The 20,708-nt window shown below is 34.5% G+C and overlaps 1 protein-coding gene across 33 annotated transcripts in view; it reads left to right on the top strand.

The window, feature by feature from the left end:
- Positions 1-20,708, top strand: part of Nrxn1 (neurexin 1) — a 1,060,252-nt gene that overhangs the window by 103,948 nt on the left and 935,596 nt on the right. The window contains exon 4 of one of the 33 annotated variants that reach the window (XM_076833725.2): positions 11,475-11,498. The exons of the other annotated variants lie outside the window; for them this stretch is intronic. Coding sequence (XP_076689840.2) covers positions 11,475-11,498 — 24 coding nt within the window. The remainder of the gene's footprint in view (positions 1-11,474; positions 11,499-20,708) is intronic. 33 annotated transcript variants of the gene reach the window in all.

Here is a 20,708-nt window from a genome sequence, read left to right as displayed (position 1 = left end):
ATGGCATTGGTAATGGGCACTAGGAGGTAGGTATGTGTGTTAATGTATATTTGTGAATTTAAGGTAAGATAAATTCATCAAATGTTTTCTGTTTCACTCTCCATCATCCTCTTCCCTTTTGCTTTTTAGAGTGATTTTTTTTTTTTTGTTCCATGTCAGTTGCTTATATAATTAGTATATTTAGAAATTAGCTCCAGGTTTGGATGTCGGTTTCCACAGTGCCATTTAATGGTAATTAAGTGATGAGTGCAGTAACCATAAATAAATCATCCTCAAACATTGGTGGAACACACCTGCCCTACACATTCTGTATTGAGATGTAAGTCTAAGCATGTGCAGCACCAAAATGGTATGTAGTAGGCTCATCACCTTGTTGTTTGCTAAATGTCATATGTACACATTAATCACATGGTGATCTAAAAATGAAATATTATTAAAGAGACAAACAGAGACTTGAAACAAGCCCATTCTATCTTTATAAATACTAGCTTTAAGGACATTATCAACCAGCAATATATTCCTACATCATTTGGTAAGTCAGGCATGTGTACATTTTGGCATTGGTACAAAACTCAGAAGCATGTTTAATTTGCCATTTGGAACCATCTGCATTTTGTTTAGTATTGTCATGAAAAGGAAGTAGGTGACATGCAGCTGTAGCCAATGCATAGCATAGCCTTTTTACTGTTCTTAACGTGTGTTAGTGAACATGTCCTTAGACTCTAGTTTAAAAACATTATTATATTTATTTTAATACTGGTACGTATCTTTTCCTTGAATTCCATGAATCTTTTTTTATGCTCTAAATTGTTAATACGGTGAATTGGGACCCAACCTCACAGTTCTACACTTTTACATTTGTGTCGTCTAGCAGGGAAACTTTTCTGCTTGAAAAAGCATCTGAACATGAGCCAAGCAATAAGTAAGAAATGCGATCAAAGTTTTAAATGTGTAAAATAGAGCTTTAGAAACAAATGCTGTTAGGAGGCTTTGAGTCAGTAACGTATTCTGTTGCAGTTTCTGTTTTGGTCAACCATTTCCAATGATATAGTTTAATCTCATTTCAAGTCTAGCAACTATGCAAATAGCAACATGTGTCATTCCTTTTTAAAGACTGTGTATACTATTTGGGGTGCTTCCTAAATACTGTTATTTGAGGTCAAATTCTCCTTTGCTTACTCTTAAGTGGTAGTTCTAATCATGTCATTACATGGGCTCAGGATGGTATATATTTTGTTTTGCTGGCTTAGGAAAATATATTTGTATACGTGCAAGTATATGTTTGTATACATACAAAATTTCTAGGTATACACACTAATATATTCATTATTCTGTGAAAAAGTAACTCAAAATAATTTTCGAATTATAAGCTTTTAACTCTACATATGGAATAGTTCGTGTTTATGCTTAGCTGATATTTGTTTGGTATAATTAACGTTGAGTGTCACTTCATTTAGTTTTACTGTTAGTCTTAAATGTTTTCTGTTGGCAGGTGTAGAAAACATTATATTTTCATTTTACCTGTTTTCCTCAAATTTTGTCCCTCAATCAGCACAAAGCTACAGAGGACAAGAATTTGATTTTTTTCATTGCATTTTTCTATTATTAATGGTACCAAGATGCTTTTTGATGTCAAATGGGAAAAGAAGATTTTAAGATGGACTGAGTGGTTACCATTTCATGTTGATTAATTAGATATATCTGTGTGTATATATATTAAAAATTAGGATCATTATTAGTCAGTTTTAATTGCAAATTAACAAATTTATATTCTACAGCAAAATACAATCAGGACTATGACATGGCAGCACATTCAAGGAGTATCAATATGACAGGGAAATGAAAATGTGGGCCAGTTGGAATAAATAACAGAATGGAAGTGTTCTGAGAGTATTACAAAGTGTGGTAGGATTTCAGAGAAGGTACACATGAATTAGAGTCTCTTGTGGCTAAATAACTCACCTGTTGGTGAGGGCAAAAAATGCCTAACTATGTCACATTTTAGCTTTCTATGTCAGGTTATGCATAAAATAGATGTTAAACCTGGCAAACATAGGAATAACTGATTTGTGTTATAAACTCTTTTTTTCCCAAATCTTTACAACACAATGTAATCCTGGATCATTTTTTTCTCCACACCATTTTTCTCTTTGGAGCAGTGAATACAGTGGGGTTTGGAAATAACCTTTGTGGACTAATGTCTTCTTTGTGAATCTGGAAGTGAATTGTGTTCACATTTTGAATTCTGCATGAATTCTTAATATTTTCTAAATTTTCAAATGCTCAGAGATCTATGAATACATTTCATTTAGTAAAATGATCTAACACATTGAGAAAGAACAATCCTGTTGATAGCCTTCATCATCCTATCTATTCCTTTCTCCTGAGGTTAGCACTGGTATCATTCTGTGAGGTACACTTACAGAGTTGGTGTGGACATTATGTAGACATATTTCTTATGTCTCAGGGTTTGCAAATTGCAAAATACATTATCATCTGTACATAATACAAACATGTGAGGCAATTGGAGACATTGGAGATCATTGCTATGTGAAAGCAGAATCACACTGAAGGACACACAGGCTTTCTCCCTTGGGCCATGTTGCCCATTATTTTCAATTGGTTATTTTGTTTCAAACTTCAGAGTCTATAATTTGGATTGTTTTTCATGATTTCTAAATAAGGCGATGTCACCTTTACCTGCATTTGATTAAGCATAAATTTCATTTCAATGAATTATAACTTTCTTTGGAAGAGCTGAAGACACATTATCCAAAGTCAACTTTACTATTGTTGATTTTGGGTAAGTGGATTCCAAATAGTCTTGATGAAATTTTGTTTAAAGTCTTTATTGAAATTTGTCAGTATTATTATTATTAGATCACTGATAATGTTATCTTTTTCCTGCTTTCTACTTAGAATTTGTGTTTGTCTCTTTGCTTTGAAATTTCTTGTGTTTCTTCTTTTTGTATATTTAGTGGCTTATTTCAATATTTATTCATTTATTTATATTTTACTTTAACAGTTGTCTGAGAAAAATAAATGACTAAATCAAGAATTTATTTATATATGTAGATTCAGCCATAATAGGTGTTTAATAATTCAAGAGTATATTAAACACTTTAAATTAAGTATTGGTGCTTTGATTAGAGGCCTATACTATTCCTGCACAGCAATCATAATAGTAATTACATATTTGTCTTTGCAATTATATTTAATGTCAACTTTTCCTAGTAGAATGTAAGCTCCCTGAGGGCAGGAAGTTTGTGTTTTTTGTTGACCCCTGTATTTCCAGGACACCTTCTTACTGTATCTTGAATTTGCCGTGTTCATGACCTAAGTATAATGGAACAGGGGTTGGGAGTGTTGGGGAAGGTAAATATAGAAGTGCAAAGGATTGAAATGAACAAAATAAGTGCTGAAAAGGCAAAAGGAAGTTTACTCAAATAACCAAAAGGAACTGTTACAAAAGGTTTTATGAAATTGCTCTGTCTCTAAACGTTCTTTTGTCTCCTATCACTCTTATTCTTTCTTAAAGCTACTATATTTCTTTCTAATAAAGCATCATTCTGATATAACTTTCATATGCCTTAGCACATGCGCAGAATTGGGTCTGTAAAGAAATAAAGTCACTGTTTTTCATGTTTAAGGGTTTTCAGTTTTTTTGTGTGTTCCTTATTGTCTAGGAATAAATAAATAGATTTTACTTTCAAATTTTCACTATTCATGAGACAACAGGTATAATGACTTTTCCCTGAAATTTAGATCTAAGGTCGTGCTATCTTAGGTGGTCTCTTTTACTTCCATTTTTAATTAACCCTATTGTTTCAACTTCTATGTGCAAGAAGAACTATATTTAAATTGAATATGAATGGTAAGCTCTTAGAAATGTTGAAATATAAGTCTTGATCTAAGAAATAAATATATTTATTTTGCATGTATAAATCCTATACCATATTTGCAAAATAAATGTCCATTTCACTGACTCAAATGAACACTTATTGTTTGATTATTCAGGACCCTTGTGATATTAGAAGGCTACAATCTTACAAGTAGAACTGGCAAGCGAATAGTTACAGTTTTGAGGTGCATTAGCCTTCCAGTATTAGTGAAATGTAGACAGAGACCTCAAATTAAAATCATTTATAGGGAAAATAAAAATAGATTTTTCTCCAAATGAATTATACCTAGATAAATTGGTTCTTCTACAACTTATTCATAAGCAATATTCAATATTATCATGTGCTTCAGAACTTTTATGTCACATCACAATTCATATTCTATTGCATTTGTTCTTAAAAGAGATTTGATATTAATATTTGGAGAAGAAACTATTTGCTGCCTTTAAAAAAAATTTTATATGACAACAGAATGCTTTACAATTCTTATTACACATTCAGAGCACAATTTTTTATATCTCTGGTTGTATACAGAGTATATTCACACCAATTCATGTCTTCATACCTGTACTTTGGATAATAATGATCATCACATTCCACCATCATTAATAATCCCATGCCCCTCCCTCCCCCTCCAACCCCTCTGCCCTATCTAGAGTTCCTCTATTCCTCCCAAGCTCCTGCTCCCTATTCCACTATGAATCAGCCTCCTTATATCAAAGAAAGCATTTGGCATTTTGGGGGGGAGGAGGGATATTTGCTGCCTTTACCTTGTCTTTTGTTTCTATCTTAGTCCATTCAAGTAGTCTTCATCCTGCATCTTCACACAATGAAAGGAGGCACCAGAGCTCTCTGGAGTCTTTTGTAAGGGCACTAATCCCATTCGTGAGAATTCTGCCCTGCTGACCTCATCTCCTCTCTAAGGCCTTACTTCCTGATTCTTCATCTGGGGTAGGATTTCAACAAGTGAATATTGAAGAGACACAAACATCTAGACCATAGTGGTTTCCATGAAATTCGTTATCTTTCAACTCCTGTGTTGCCATATAGCCAAACTCTCTCTGAAGTACCCAACTTCCATTTACCAGAATCCTGATATATATTTGTTTTATAACTTAAAAAAATTACTCTTTCTGATATAGAACTAATTCAAGGAAATATCATATTTTTGATATGGATTCCTAAATCATATTTCTTCATTTAGATTATTTAAATAATAAGTAATCAGCATTCTTCAGAAAAAATGGTGAATGTTGACAAAACCTTACTGGACTGAAATGTCTAGTACATATGCAAACTAAAAACAATCCTTTCAACTGTCTGTTAATTGACTTCTACTGTTGTAGTACTAGAAGCTCCTAATTCATAGCCACAGAACTTGGAAAGACCAGAATTTTACCTTATATGATTAGACATCAAATGTCTACTTTGTTTACATTTATACATAGAAGGCTGTGTGACTATTCAATATTTATTTTGTACGTATCTTTAGCTTCTTGTCCACCAGTTTGGGTATAACCGAGAAAAGTTACTCGAAGAGTATTTGTGTGCTATTTCTGAGATTAAATCTATCTTGTTATTATATTTATGACATATAAAAGTCCCAGCTCAATTGTACCTCTGTAATGTTGACTCTGTGAAGAGAAGTTGCCTATGTCTTTATGTGTTCTGTAAATAATGATGACATTGAAAAACTAATCAACTAAACCAAAATTTTCTTAGGCTTGCTGTTGTAGATAAAAATCCTGAGCGAAGAACATAGAAAGGACTCTCCATGACCAATAATTTAAAAGATGAAGTGGTATAAATAGAACATCAGATGCTTTACTGAAATATATTGCAAATAATAAAAACTTTTAAATGATGATATAATGGGTTTTAAAAGGATGATCCTTTCCCACAAGTCTTTATTTTCTTTAACCACTTGATAACGGATCTTTTTAATCCAGATATTTTAAATCAACATCAACACTTTGACTCATAGGAGGTTATTTCTTAAATTGTGTTGGCCAGGTGATTTTAAGAACAGTATAATTTCCCATAGTAATAAACTCATAGGCTAAAGATATATAAATCTTTAATTAGAATTACAGAACTTTAGAGCAGGGGAGAACTTTATAAATCATCTCAAAAAAAAATAATGTTGCCACTTTTAATTATAAAGCATGATAGAAGATATTGTTTATTATGACAGGTGAAACCTTGTGAAGACTTTGAAATGAAATAACTTGTAAGAATAACCAGCTTAAGGAAACTTCAAAGATTTCCTTCTAATTAAGCTAATTGTTATGAAACAGGGCTTCATCTTATTCTTAAAAAAATAAACTTGGAAGTACTGGGAAGGAAACTAATCACAGTATTATAAAGCATGCACTGCATCTTATTTTCAGAATTTCCACTTAAGGCAGCTCTTACCTTATAATTGGGAATCAGTGAAGTTGAGGTAAGAGTTATGAAGTCATGAAACCTGAGTTCTGATCTCATATTTTCTCTTTACTGAGCAAATAATTTTGCTGACTAACAAATAATTTAACCTTTCATATCTGAATATTTCTGTAAATGGGCAAGTGAAATTAGTCTACTACTGAGGGAAAAGTGACATGGCAGATTGCAAAAGTACTTTGAAGAATTTTAATTCATGGTAATAATAGCAATAATAAAAAATAAATGAAAATATGTTCAGCACATTTGAATTAGATTATTTTAAAAATGAGTGATTCGTAATCTGCCCAAAGTTTAACAAAACATTAGTAATATCTTAATAACTTCTGCCTTTATACCCTATCATTTATGATTCTGAGATTACTTTTGGGTACACCTAACTAAACATCAGTGCCTTAATGTCCACAGTACAGAGAATATACAATAAAGTGTTAAATGGAGGTATGTTTGTAATTCTTAATACTCAGGCTTGTCTTGCACACAGTGATGTACCTGAGATAAACTCGACTTCACTTGGAGAAAACCTAGGAGTTTATTGACAAATTGTTGCTTTTTAAATTCAAATTTATGGGTTGAAAGGGGCAGAGAGGTAAATATTTTCTCATGGACCATAAGTATAATGAGAGGAAGCTTTTTAAAAAATTATGTTTTTGTCTCCATTTTGTGACTTCATAAAGTAGTAAAAGTTGAGATTGCTACTAATTATCTAGTGACTCTATTTTTAAGTAAAAGCTCATCAAGAACTTTTCTTTAGGTGCCCATAATGGAAAAATAATGTAATTCTTAATACTTAAATTATTGTTCAGTATCCTCACATTCTTCAATATTTTGCCAAATAGTGCCTTAGTGAGACTTATGCTGACTACCCTATTAAATACTGCCATTGGGTCCCCTTTTGTCTCCATAGTAATTTTTAGTTTTTAACACAATTTTCTGTTTTTTCACTTATTTTGTTTTCTTCCTACCAGAATAGAAGCCCCTTGAGGGCTGACATATCTACTCTTCCCTTCATGTATCTTAAGGTCCCCTAACACAATGGCTGGCGTTAAGTAGGCGCCCAATATGTGTTTAATGATGGGCTGAATGAGTGCCTAAACAAAGGTGTCAACTATTCTCTTTGAATTTACTTTGATGTTGTTTTTCTTTTCTCATAGATTGCTACTTTTTAAATTTCTTTTTTCCATTTTGCTCCAAGGTAAATACTTCATGAAGGACAAATAAAAATCGATAAAAACAGGTGTCTTCTCATTGAACTGGGGAGTGAAGAGAATGCAGATTTGACCTTGTTGATTTTTCTTGTTCCTTGATCAATCCAGGAGGCCTCTGAGAATTTAGGAAGGGATTTGAAAGGCTTTTTTTTTTTTTTTTTTTTTTTGTACCAGGGATTGAACTCAGGGACACTCAACCACTGAGCCATATCCCCAGCTCTATTTTGTATTTTGTTTAGGGACAGGGTCTCACTGAGTTGCTTAGTGTCTCCCTTTTGCTGAGGCTGGCTTTATATTCGAGATCTTCCTGCCTCAGCCTCTGGAGCCCCTGGGATTACAGGCGTGTACCACCATGCCCGTTGAAAGCCATTCTTAAAACCACTGATGACCAAGGTTTTCCTATAAAATTTCTCTCATAAGCAGTCTTAAAGGAATGTTCTTTAAGAGGACAGTCATTGATTCTTGTATGTCTCTATGTCTTTCTAGGTAAGAGGAAGAGGCTTCTGGAAGTTTGGCTCCTAAATAGCATAATTCACTGTGACCTTTTTAGAAAGTATCTTTTGGAAATTTGTGACAGTGGACGGGTTTAAAGAACGAAGTTCTCATACTTTCTGGTCATGTTGCTTATCTTGTGCTTCTAATGAAGAGAAACATACTCCCTCTTCTCTAATCCTCATATAGATTTATACATCTAAGGGGCTTTTGACTTTTTCCTAGCTTATAGAGAAAAATTGTATGTTCATCCAGTCCAGATGATTAATCAAGGAGTCCAGCTGTCTTAAGCTGTGGAAAATGCGCTGAAGAACTATAGTGGAAGGGAATTTCTGAATTAAAAGACATCAACAAAAGTACAGTGCCTAAGACATAGTTTGCTTAAAATCAGCGTCTTATTCTTCTCCTTTAGAGGGAGGGAAGGAGGAGAGAGGGTTTAATTTCTTACTCCTAGTCATTATTACTGAAATCTTCAAGAAGATTTTACTTTACATGGTATTGTTACACATGGTGTAAAGCCACAGCTTTTTTTCAATAAATGTTTTGAGGGTTTTTGATATTAAGAAACATAATCGCCTGGATGAGAGCAGCTACTAATTTTTCTCAACATACTTTTTACACATTCAGAGTATACCTGCTTATACAAAAGTTTTATTACACCACCTATAGCCCTTCCTTTTCTGTTGGATTATTTGCCCACGAATTGCCAAGTTCACGTGGCCACCTTATAGCCCATTCAGAACTGCAGCAGTTAAAGTAATCTCCAGTAATTATGAGTATTTATTTATATCTAAGTAAAGGGCAGGAATGTTATTGGAGCTGTGAATTAAGACTCTTTTCTTTCATCTTAAAATTCTCTTATTACATATCCAAGATATAGACTATAAAATTATGCTATAGAGACATAATTCAGAAAAATCAAAACAACTTACATGTTACATGGAATTTTAAAGCACAATTTTTTTTTCTTTTTTTGGCTTACATTACCTGGTCAGCTGACCCAGTTTTTCATTTGATTTTCTGAAGTTGGCATTATTAAATCTGTAGACATTTGGAGAAAATTAAATCACTCTATTTAAGGAATCAATCAAATTTAGATTGGGCTAACGTGCTGCCAGAGGGATGGAAATCCCTCAATTGGCCAATTGTGATTCCAGTTTGCAGGGAAACCCTAGTTTTAAGTACCATAGATTTTTGTAGATTGCAATTAGCAAAATTTGCCAGAAGTCAAAAATCTTCTGCTGAACTTAGTGAACAGCTCTTTTTCATGCTATGTTGCCCTAAAGAATTATGTGATGGCTTGTTGTGACTGTCTTTCAAAGGATTATTTGTTTCAATAAAAGAATATATTATCTCACTGACAACCAACAGGGAATGCATTTCCATTTGCTTTCCCAGCAATGTGGCTGGATTTGCACTGACCCATCTGTACTTTCTGTGACCAGTGACATGGTTTTCAAAAGCACCAATAAAAGTTAGGAGTCATTGGGGAGGGAGGAGCAGAGGGCAAGGAAAAGTACTGGGAAATGGAATGGAGCCAATTATGTTAACATGCACACATTACTATGTCTCAGTGAACCCCACTGTTATATGTAATTATAATGCACTAATAACAAAAAGAAAATACATTAGGAGTCATTCAATGCAATAGAAGATGAAAGGAGCCACTTGATCCAAAAGAAAACCCACAATTGAACTGATGACTGGGAAGACAATTCATTTTGCCTTTTGTTCTCTTGTTGTTTTTAGGAATATGTGAGCTATTAGGCTAAGTCCTCGTTTCTTTTTTCTTGAACTACTTCAAGCAGGACATGCCCTCTAAAGAGGATGGCTCTTTAAACCAGGCTGCTTGAGAGTTCTTCTCCCTATTAGGATATCTTAACTGCTCAAGTACCTTGCAAACCTTGATCTCATTACCTTTGTTCTGACCCAGTAGTTCCCAGGGTGCTGCCCTTGCACCCAGCACCCCACAGTTAGCTGGGGCATATATTTAAATATACAGATTTTCAAGGAACTTAACATAATTTTATTCAGCAGTTCCTTGGCAGATTGGAATCCTGTACATAAAACAACAATAACAAAAACTCCACTCCTTTCCCAGATACTACAAAGTACCTGCCAGCTTAGCTAATGGGATCTTGCCTTCCAAAAGCTGGTGACTTGATCTTCATGATGATGTGGCTGTTTTTGTGACAGATACACTGTGGTAACTCATTCCACATTGTTTCTGCATTGGGAGACTGTTCTTGCTAATAAAAAGAATAATCATGATCTTGCTTTGAGAGAAGCCAGCCCACTGAGAAAGAAGGAGAAAGGATGTGGATATTCAGTTAGGCTTACCCTTTACCTATGCAAATAAACAATTGTTTTCCACATTATCAAATATGTCACTGAGCTTTTTCAAACCTTGCTGCAAAGGTCATTAACTTTCATTGCGTAGAGTTCAGATTATGTGCTTAAAAAAAGTGGAAGAAAAAGAAAAGGAAAAAAATATGTGGCAACTTTTCAACATTTTATGTGATGTTCACCCGTGGATACTTTGTAATATATTTTAACATCATTCTCAATAATAGAGCATGGTAAACAGATGAAAACAAAGAAATAGCCAAACACTAATTGTTGGTCTCAATTAAAAATATGCAAAAAAATGTATTTGCTGGGAAAAGTTGATTATATGGATTTTTTTCCCTGGAGATTTTAATGAAAAGGGCATTAAATAACACAGGAATATCTAGTTTGTACAAAATTATGCTTTAGGAAGATATTTGGTCCTTGTAGTCTATTTAAAATCAAGGAACTATATTTTTATGAGACATTACAGAGTCACACACCCAAGCATGGACATTATATAGAGATATATTGTCCGATTTCTAATAATCCTCAGAAAGAAGTGGTTTTTAAAAAGTGTATACCCAAGAAAAAAACAGGGAGAAGAGTGCTAGAGATGATAAAGCCAAGCTCCTAATGGGCACAAGAAAAGGGGATGATTTTGTAGCTACTGTTACAGTAAGACATTATTTCCTCAGGTAGAAAAGATGTGGAAGAGTTTTATGATAGCAGCCTGAGAGGGTAACTTGAGGGTCTAGGAAATTTCTTATGTGGACAGTTACATATTTCATATAAGTTGAGTGTGCAAAAAAAGTTAGCCCCTTGCCAAAGATAAATCTCTCAGTGGCCCTGCCCTATTGTGTGTGTGTGTGTGTGTGTGTGTGTGTGTATGTATATCATTAAGTATTTAAAAGTGTCACATGATTTCAACTAATCTGTCTGTTTTTAGATAGGAATCTGATGATGCAGGACACTAGGCAAGTATATTTCAATATGGGGGAAACATCAGGTGGCATTGCTTAGCCCTGGAGTTAGCCTTAAGTGAGATCTATGCACAGTTGAAAGCCATTACCACATTGGCATGGCTGATGCCTGAGTCAGGGAGGAAGAGCATCCGATGATGGGAACAGTCTTCATTTTTTGGGGGGTGGGAGGGGTCAAGGATTTGCTGTGTTAGTGATGCACATTCAACTATTGAATACACTGGTCCTTCTACCCCAAAATAGTACAAATTGGATTCTTCTTTCTTTAGAAACTATGTAAGACGTAATATTTATTTCTACTATAAAATTCTTCAGCTGTGTTACATTTATTAACTAGTTACTGCTTTTAGAGTGTAGGATCCTTGAAGGCAGGGGTTTTGTTATTTTTAGTTCTGTATTGAGGACAGAGCTTGGTACACAGGATATAATAAATCTTGATGCAAAGCCCATAGCCAATGGTCATGGTGATTGGAGTTAAATAGACCCACATTAAAACCTTAGACTCACTATATATTAGTGTGGCATTAAGAAAGTCATTTTTCCTCTCTAAACCTCATTTTCATCACTTATAAAACACAGACAACAAAATCGACCTAATTTTATTATGAATATCAAATATTCAGATATCAATCAAGTATATAATGTACTTTAAAACAGGGGGTAGAGTGTTAGGTGTCTATTGGTGTTTTGTAAACAGAATTAAACAATTTTCAAGGAAAACAAAAAGTAGCTTTTTCAACTGCCCAGAGAAAAGATAAAAGTCAAAAATATTTGTTCTTTGTATACCTATTTTCAAAGCTCATTTAGTCATAGAAGCAACAAAAATAAAATGAAACAAAACAAAATACCTAAGGTGAGGTGAGAATGCTGACAAAGAAGTCATTCTGTCATCTTTTTCTCCTCTAAATAACAAAGCAAGATGTTTCCTTTAATTTTTTTTTTAAATTTCCTTGATTAAGGTATTAAAATCTTGTTTACAGTGAACTAGTTTTAGCATAAATCAGATAAGCCTTTTGTTCTAGATTACTCACTGAGAAAAAGCCCAGCTTGCTTTTGACTTTTTTTTTTTTTTTTTTTTTTTTTTTTGCTTAATTGCTTTTCTTCATTAAAAGAGAACATAAAAATGAAAAAAAAATTATAATCCCTTTTGTCCTTGAGTTTCTTCCTTGGGTGTGTTGTGAAGAGTTAGAAATTATATGAAAGTTATGAGAGAGTGAGCTAATTATGAGAGCAAACAAGGCTTGGAAGGGAGCCGGGAGCAAGAAAGTATGTGGTAATGTGTTTTACACCAGGATAATAGGGAAATCTATTACAATTTAAAAATCATAGAGCCTGGTAGAGTAGCACACACCTATAATCCCAGTGACTCAGGAAGCTGAAATAGGAAGAGCTCAAGTTCAAGGATAGCCTCAGCAATTTAGCAGGACTTTATCTCAAAATAAAAAATTAGCTGGGTGTCATGGCACATGTTTGTGATCCCAATGGCTTGGGAGGCTGAGGCAGGAGGATCAAGAGTTCAAAGCCAGCTTTAGCAAAATCGAGGCACTAAGCAACTCACTGATATCCTGTCTCTAAATAAAATACAAAATAGGGCTGGGGATGTGGCTCAGTGGTCGAGTGCCCCTGAGTTCAATCCCCAGTACTCCCCACCCCATTAAAAGAGTTGGGGATATAACTTAGTGGTAAAGAGCCCCTGAGTTCAATTCCCCATACTGGGGGGAAAATCATAAAAAATTCTTAAGCATGGAAAAGAATAATTTGACCAATACTTTACAAGTCTCCTAGTTCAAATTCCTATTCAATAAAATCATCTGCTAGTTCTGCTGTGGTGATGATCAAAACTCACTTTGAAGGAGGATGTAATTATTACCTCTGAAAGTAACCATTTTTAAGGGGTGTTGCAATTATTAAAAAGTCTCTTTATTTTAGTCAAAATCTGCCTTTTGAGCATATTACCAACATGCCATCTGCATGTTGTTATTGTTATATCCTAATGTGTTTATTATTTCTTCAATGTGCTGTGCTCTCTATTTTCAACTTAACTGGATTTAGGCACAGTACGTCTAACTCTTCATCCTCTTAAGCAAAAAAAAAAAAAAAAAAAAAAAAGAGAGAGAGAGAGAAAGAGAAAGAGAAAGAGAAAGAAAAAAAAATTTCTATAGGTACATCCTTCCACCCACCACACATAGACCCAGATTTTTCTCTTCCAAATTTTACATCTTCAGTCACTAAAACCATTCTTTGTAGTGTTTGAAACCCTTCCCAGTTCTTTTCTGGCCATTGCCTTCTCCTGATATGAACATGCTATAATATCAGGATATGTCTTGAAGTCAAGTCCACAATTAATCACGTTATCCAGACGCCTGAGCCAAGACACAATAAAATGGAAGCATTTTCTGATTCTGGAAATAATACCTGTGTTCATGCTGCCTAAAGTGGATATGTGTGTTAATCTGTTTTCATTTTGTTGATTCACACTGTGCTTCTAGGAAGTTGGAACCTAAGTGTCTTCCACATGGACTGCTTCTAAGTCAACCTTCCCCATTTCTCCTCAACAGTGGACCATGTGAATTTGCTTCAAGGCATGAAACGTTTCTGTTCAATTCCATCTCCAACTGTTAAAAAAAATAATAATTAATAGATGTACTATCCAAGTCACCGTGAGTTCAAAAGTCAGTAAGGCATGGTATCTGTCCTAGAGAGACCTTTAGCTCAGGAGGTGAAGGCATTTTTACATGTAAGTCTCATAATAGTTAAAAGCCAAAATAGAAGTTATTCACCAGGACCAGCATTCCTGCCTTAGCTGAGTCCTGTTGAATCATGGATGCTCACCAGAATCACACGGTTGTATGTTGTATTAATTTTCTGTTGATACCATAATAAATTAACACAATCTTAGCAGCTTAAGCAATGAATTTATTATTTCATTGTTTTGTAGGTCAGATGACTGGTGTGGGAAGCTCTAGGAAAGAATCTACTTTCTTTCTTTTCTAGCTTTTGAAAGCTATTCTACTTTCTTTGGCTGCAGACTTCTTTCCTCCATCTTCCTGCGGACAACTTTGCATCTTTTTGGCCATGCTTTCCTAGTCACATTTTTCCGAGTCCATTCTTCTGTCTCCCTCTTGTACTTATAAAGAGCCTGTGGTTACATCAGGCCCATCTGGATCATCCACACTTCTTTTCCTGTCCTTAGGTCAGCTTATTAGCAAACTTAGTTTACACCTGTAATTTTAATTGCCTTTTCCTTATGATCTAACCTATTCATAGGTTCTGGGGGGTAGGATGTAGACATTTTTGGGGTGCCATTATTTTAGCCTCCTGTAGGTAGAAACATTTGAAGCAGAAGAACAATGTAGATATGGGCATCAAGCTATGTTAGAGAACTGCCCATTCTAAGAGTTAGAAGCAATTGAAGATGAATGCAGAAAAGAAGTCTAAAAGATACAACTGGCAAAACAGATGAGGGTCAAGATGATAAAAGCCTCAAGGGACAAGATTGCATTTGCCTAAAATTCTAAAAATGAATAACCTGGCCAGAGAGCAGGTTTGAGGAACATAAAGCTCGAGGTAAGGAAGCATCACAGCAACTCTGATTTAGTCAAGAAAAACAGCAGGAATTTATTCTGTTATTTTAGCATCAAAGATGTAGAAGAGGGAATGACACGCTTGGGAGGCAGGTTCTGTGGGATTTATTGATTAATTTGGTGTAGGAATGAGAGCAAGACTGAAGTCAAAATTGATTCCTGTCCTAAGACTCTAGGTAAAGGTGATATCATTTATAGTATGGATTACTGAAGAGAAAGTGAAGGCAGGGAGGAGATGGAGAAGAGGAAATATTTTGATTTTTTTTTTTTTTGTTTCAGCCTGGGGATAAAATCAAACTATTTTGAATCTTGGGAGGTAGTTACATCTTTGTTTCATCCACAAATATAATTTCCTTCCACTTGATATTTCTTTAAAAATAGATAAAAATATGGTTAAGAATAGTCATCAGCCATGAAGATCACATGTCAACACCCCAGTGTGTCAAAATACACCATATAATACCTTTCAGTAAACTAGTACTTTATTATTAGCCAGATCATGTTTTTCTACATGTTCCAAAACATGTCTTAAATTTAGTCAAGAGCCTTGGTTAATAGACTCTAAATTATGAAGCCATACTGAGAAAGTTATTTGTATTCAGAAGTGTTAACTACTTAATTATTAAATTCATTCATATTTCCCTTCAGTAAAAGTATCATTCTGTGCACTATAGATGTAAAGTTCTGTTCAAAGCTCTTTGTGGAACATAGGTACGTATATCATGTTTCTAAATATGTAAAAAATAAAATAAAGTGGCCACACAGGAGAGCAAGGGATTCTTGCTGATAGAGGAAAGAAAGTTCCTGGAGGAAGTAGTAGTTGAAGAGGGACAGAGGAGAAGTGAGGATAGATTCACTGGAAAAGGGAGCATCTGGAAGAAAGAAGAACATGCTAAAAAATACAGAAACAGTCATGCAGAGCATGATCATGATAAAGGTTTTGGTATGGCTGCAACATGGGTGGGTTGGAAGGGAGGTTTGGAATCAAGGACCTGGTAGCATTCTAATCCATAAATGTAGATATTTTAAATTCATAGAAACTTTTTAGGCAGTACATGGACACTCCTGATCTCCACAGACTCTATAACTCCTTCTTGAGTGCCTTAACCAGAGTCACACATTTGTATTTCTTACCAGAGACCTTAAAAACCTGAGTTTAGGACCCTGAGTTTGAAACTTCTTTTGGAACCTATACACACCAGGTATTGTGATGACTGTGTGTGTGTGTGTGTGTGTGTGTGTGTGTGTGTGTGTGTATGGCAGTGCCATTATCAGAGTCCCACTTTAGAAAGACATCTTAGTGACAGAGTTGTAAATTATGGTGGGAGAAGGATTATTATGGGAAGAAGAATGAGACTGTGAAAACGGTCATGGTAAAGGTGATGGGGTCTGGACCAAAATTTTTCTTTGGGAAAAGCAAGAGGGATTGAAAAAACTAGGTAAAATTCCTTCAGGGCATTTTCTGGGTTTGTTCTTTTCTTTGTGCTTAATGTATGGCAAGTTGATACTCAACAAATAAATCAATGAAGACATTGGAGAAGTTGAATTTGATGTGAGAGGTGACAGGAAAGAACCAAATGGGATTTTAGGAGCCTGGGTATAAGTACCTAGAAAGGTTACATTTCTGAAAGAGTATGTAGGAAAGTAACATTCATCTTAGATCAAGTTTTGAGAGATATCCAGGCAGATAGGTTCAACATACAGATGAAAATAAGAATATGATCTTAAAGAAAGGGAAGCAGAATGAGTTGTAAATTATGGTATCAATAGGGAATAAGAGAATTTTGAACCTGGTTTATGTCAGCCCAGTTTAAAAAAATGCATCACAAATAAAATAAGGACTAGTAAGTAATGTTTTTAAAAGAAAGGTCAGATCATTCTGTTCAGGCCCTTTGTTTTATGGATGAAAAAGCTGAAAGACAAAGAAATGTTTTGCCCAAGGTTAATCAACCAGTAAATGGAAGAGTTAATCCTAGAACATAAAATAATAACAACCTGACAATACATCACACATTGCTTAGTGCCTCCTACCTCCTACCTGAAGGTTCCATAATTACCCATTGTCTATGTGGAAGAAAACTGGTTTAACCTCTTTTATGTTCCCAAATCTGGGTTTGTTCTTTCTATGTGCTTAATGTGTGGCATTAGATCCATTTGGGAAATTCAGATTTGGACTATTTCAAAAACTAGCAGGAAGACACTGGGCTTGCATAAAAGCCCAAGGCAGAAGCCATCAGATTCATTTTATTAATTTTGGGTACATTGGCCCAGTCACCCTGACTTGTCCTCTTTTTTTTTTTTTTTGAGTCAAGTTGCTATTATGATACAAATTGTATTCAGTTCTAAATTACACACATGCTATGAGGCTAATGGATTTTAAGTGGTGCTTTATGGAGCCCAGGCTTCTGGAGAGAAGCCTCCTGACCACTGCTCAGGGCAAGAGCAGGGAGGGCAGGATTTCACAGCTCCTGCTGATTCAAACAGACTGCCATATACTTTTATCTGTTTTAATACTGGGTTTTCTCCCAAGATTTTATAAAGGAAGGGCCTCTTCTTTCAAAATATTTGAAAACGACCGCTAGAGGTTATTAATCTAAGTACTACACAGCCAGCGTTTCAGACCTTACCCTTTTGAATTTTTGGATTACATTAAAATACTCCAAATCCCTTTGTTTCAAAGGAATAAATCATACAAGTTCAGTTTTACCATAAAAGTACTTTGGAGCCCTTCAGGCCTGTGGTGAGCTGCCTTTGCCAGCGCAGCTCTCTTGGCTTAAGGGCAAATTGAGAGGAAAGTATTTCATGTTTTCACAACTAAATGCAAGGCTTTCCACTGAGAAGGAGATATAGGCAGGCCTGAGACATTCATTTCAGAGGCAATAAAAAGGCCTCCATGTATCTTTCCCCATTTCTACTTGTTTCTATCGCTATTTGTAATCCAAGTTTTATCCTGTTATAATTTCAGAGTGGTTATTCCAAAGGCCCATAGGAGATATTTGGAGGTGCTATGATATGGTAGTATATTAAGCACCAAGGTCACTATACACACCCATACACAAACAAAAATCTGCCCCTAAATACTCATAAAACAATTCTATTATTAAAGACTGATAATTAAAAAAAAAATTAAACAAAACAAACAAAAAAACTTACATTTGTCTCCAAGACCATCCACCCAAAGAGAAACTGCAATCATTTAAAACTTTGAACCAGATTAAAATTGAACTAAATTTTAATGTTTAGGTTGAAGAGCTATCTGGTTAGCAACACGGAAGACAGAAAGAGTTAAAATTTGGGTAGGCGTGTACTGGGAGGAAGTACACAAAAGGCAAAGGCCATAAAGACATTTAGAATAGCCTCAAAACTAATTCTAGGATTTTATTTATCATTTTTAGCCCTATGTAAATGAAAAAAGCTTTATTCTATTTATATTGTCCCTATAATATATTGGTGCTGGTTGGATTAAGTGCCCAACATTTTCTTTAATATAGTGATATCATTGTAATATCTCAGCAGCTGATATCTCAGCAGCCCCATCTTTTATTCATAAATACCCACTTTTGATTTGTGACTCTAAGCCTACTTAGTTTTCTTTTCCTTATCTTTTAAAAATTGTACCAATATTAGTAGTTCTTATTGAGGCTATAAATTAATGCACTAAATCAGCATATTAATTTTTCAATTTTTAAAAGAACTTATTATCATATAATAACTCTGAGATACAGAGACAGTGACATTTGACTCTGGTTTGGCAGCTGAGAAAAGATGAACAAGACAGTTAGTTTCCCAGTCACATGGTAAGGTAAAGGGCCAATTCAGACCCAGATACTAATCCTCATGTCCCAGCTGAGACCAAGCTACTTCACAGACTGGTTTTTAGCAGGGCACTAGAATATATTCTTAGCACTCCTAAAGTTACACTGTGCCTCAGAAGATCAGGAGATAAACCATTTCTCAGCAAATCCAATGCTGTTCCACAAAATTAACTGATATTAAATTGTTTGACTACTTGATATGGATTTCCAAGATAAGCTAAAATGATTTCTGGTTTGGAGTTTGAAAATTCTTCTTTTAGAGTTTGTGTGTATAGATCTAGTTCATTAGTATTTATAGCATCTTTTTTGTTGTTTTTGTGTTTTCAGATCCTGAGAAAGGCTTATTTTCATTCTTCCTGTATTCTAAAGTCTGTGATTCAGCATTCATTTAAAAAATTTGTTTCTGCTTTATAAGCAAAATGGATAAATGTTTTGGTGTAATGAATATAGCTGAGAATAAATTAATTTCATTTGCATTGCCTATCTTGTTAAACAATATTTCTAGGTACTTAGTAGTGAGTTAATGGTGTTTAAGAATTCATCAGAATCCAGTAAAAACATTCATCTAAAAAGTAAATTGAGGATAGGCCTTCTAAAAGTAAAAGAGTAGATTCTTATATTTGTTTCTGAAATCTACTATTTCTAATTTTCTTTTAGAGTGCTGTTTTCTAGTGCTGTTCTCTAGTCAAATTCTGATTTAGTATTAAAACAAGCAATTGTTTTCTTCAAGGGTCTGGGAGGGACAACACATGGGAGTTTTATTAACTTCTTAGTGTTTTCATCTGCTATCTGCCATTCACGTTGCAACTATAGATGAAACCATTCTGTATACATTTTGAAAGGTTGAAGGAAAGCTATTTTAATGAATACAACTAGCAATAATATTGATGTAATTCACATTTCCTAAAGGGTATGTGAACAATGAGCAGTTTATCTTTTAGGTCACCTGATAGTCTAAATTGTATTTTCTTTTTAGCATCTCATGACATTAAATTGTTGCTGAAATTTCCTTTTAAGAATATAAAATTTATGTGAGGTCACTTAATGAGATTTTTTTCTTGCATATTAATTTTGTACCAGAACACCAGGGAAGGAAAATTGAAAACATAATTAGTGTTGCCTCATCCTTGTTTTCTTTATTGGGCATTAATTCATTTACTCCTCTCAGTGCAAAACTTATTGAATCCTTTCCTGTGGACTCAAGGGGAAATGAGAATTAGACCAAAATCACTGTACTTACATTCTAATCATGTAAAACAGGCATTAATCAAAGAAATAAGCATATATATATATATATATATATATATATATATATATATATATATATATATATATAATGTATCATAAGGTGGCACATGTTACAGCGAAAAAACTAGTGAGTAAGAGAGCACAGAAGAGGAGAGAGGTGTGATTTTTACTAGAAGTTGTTGGGGGAAGCCCATTGGTTCTAGAACATTTGAAAGGAGACTTGACATGACTCTGTATGAGTACAGTCCTTTCCGAGTTTCAGGGAAATGTCTATTTTCCCTCTGCACAAGAATTTAGTTGATAGTGGCATGCATTTTTATTATAGTGAAAATAATAATAACAATAAAATTATCATTTCTGATAACCTCAACTGGACGCTGATCCCAAATATGTACTTAGGGTTGTAGGGAAACTGACCTAAAAGGGTGAGCTCCCTGCTACTATTCTTCCATTAGAGGTTTGGGATGTGATGTAGTATGGGATATAGTGAGCATTAAGGAATAAAATGATTGGGATCAGTCATGCATTTACAGATCTATTTTTCAGCTTGCTGTTGTTGTGCTGGTCCCTGTCACCCAAGGGGAAACTCAGCTTCAGAGTTTTAATTCCTTATTTGTGGCCATGGAGACCTACTCTTTCTTTTACTCATGCTTTCCAATACTCTATTCATAATATGCATGTGATTCTGGATCGGCTCATTCTCTGATGA

The sequence above is a fragment of the Callospermophilus lateralis genome, chromosome 14 (assembly GCF_048772815.1).
Source record: "Callospermophilus lateralis isolate mCalLat2 chromosome 14, mCalLat2.hap1, whole genome shotgun sequence".
NCBI classification, from domain to species: domain Eukaryota; kingdom Metazoa; phylum Chordata; class Mammalia; order Rodentia; family Sciuridae; genus Callospermophilus; species Callospermophilus lateralis.
Note: the sequence above shows the minus strand (reverse complement) of the source record. Positions and strands in the feature narration are given on the sequence as shown.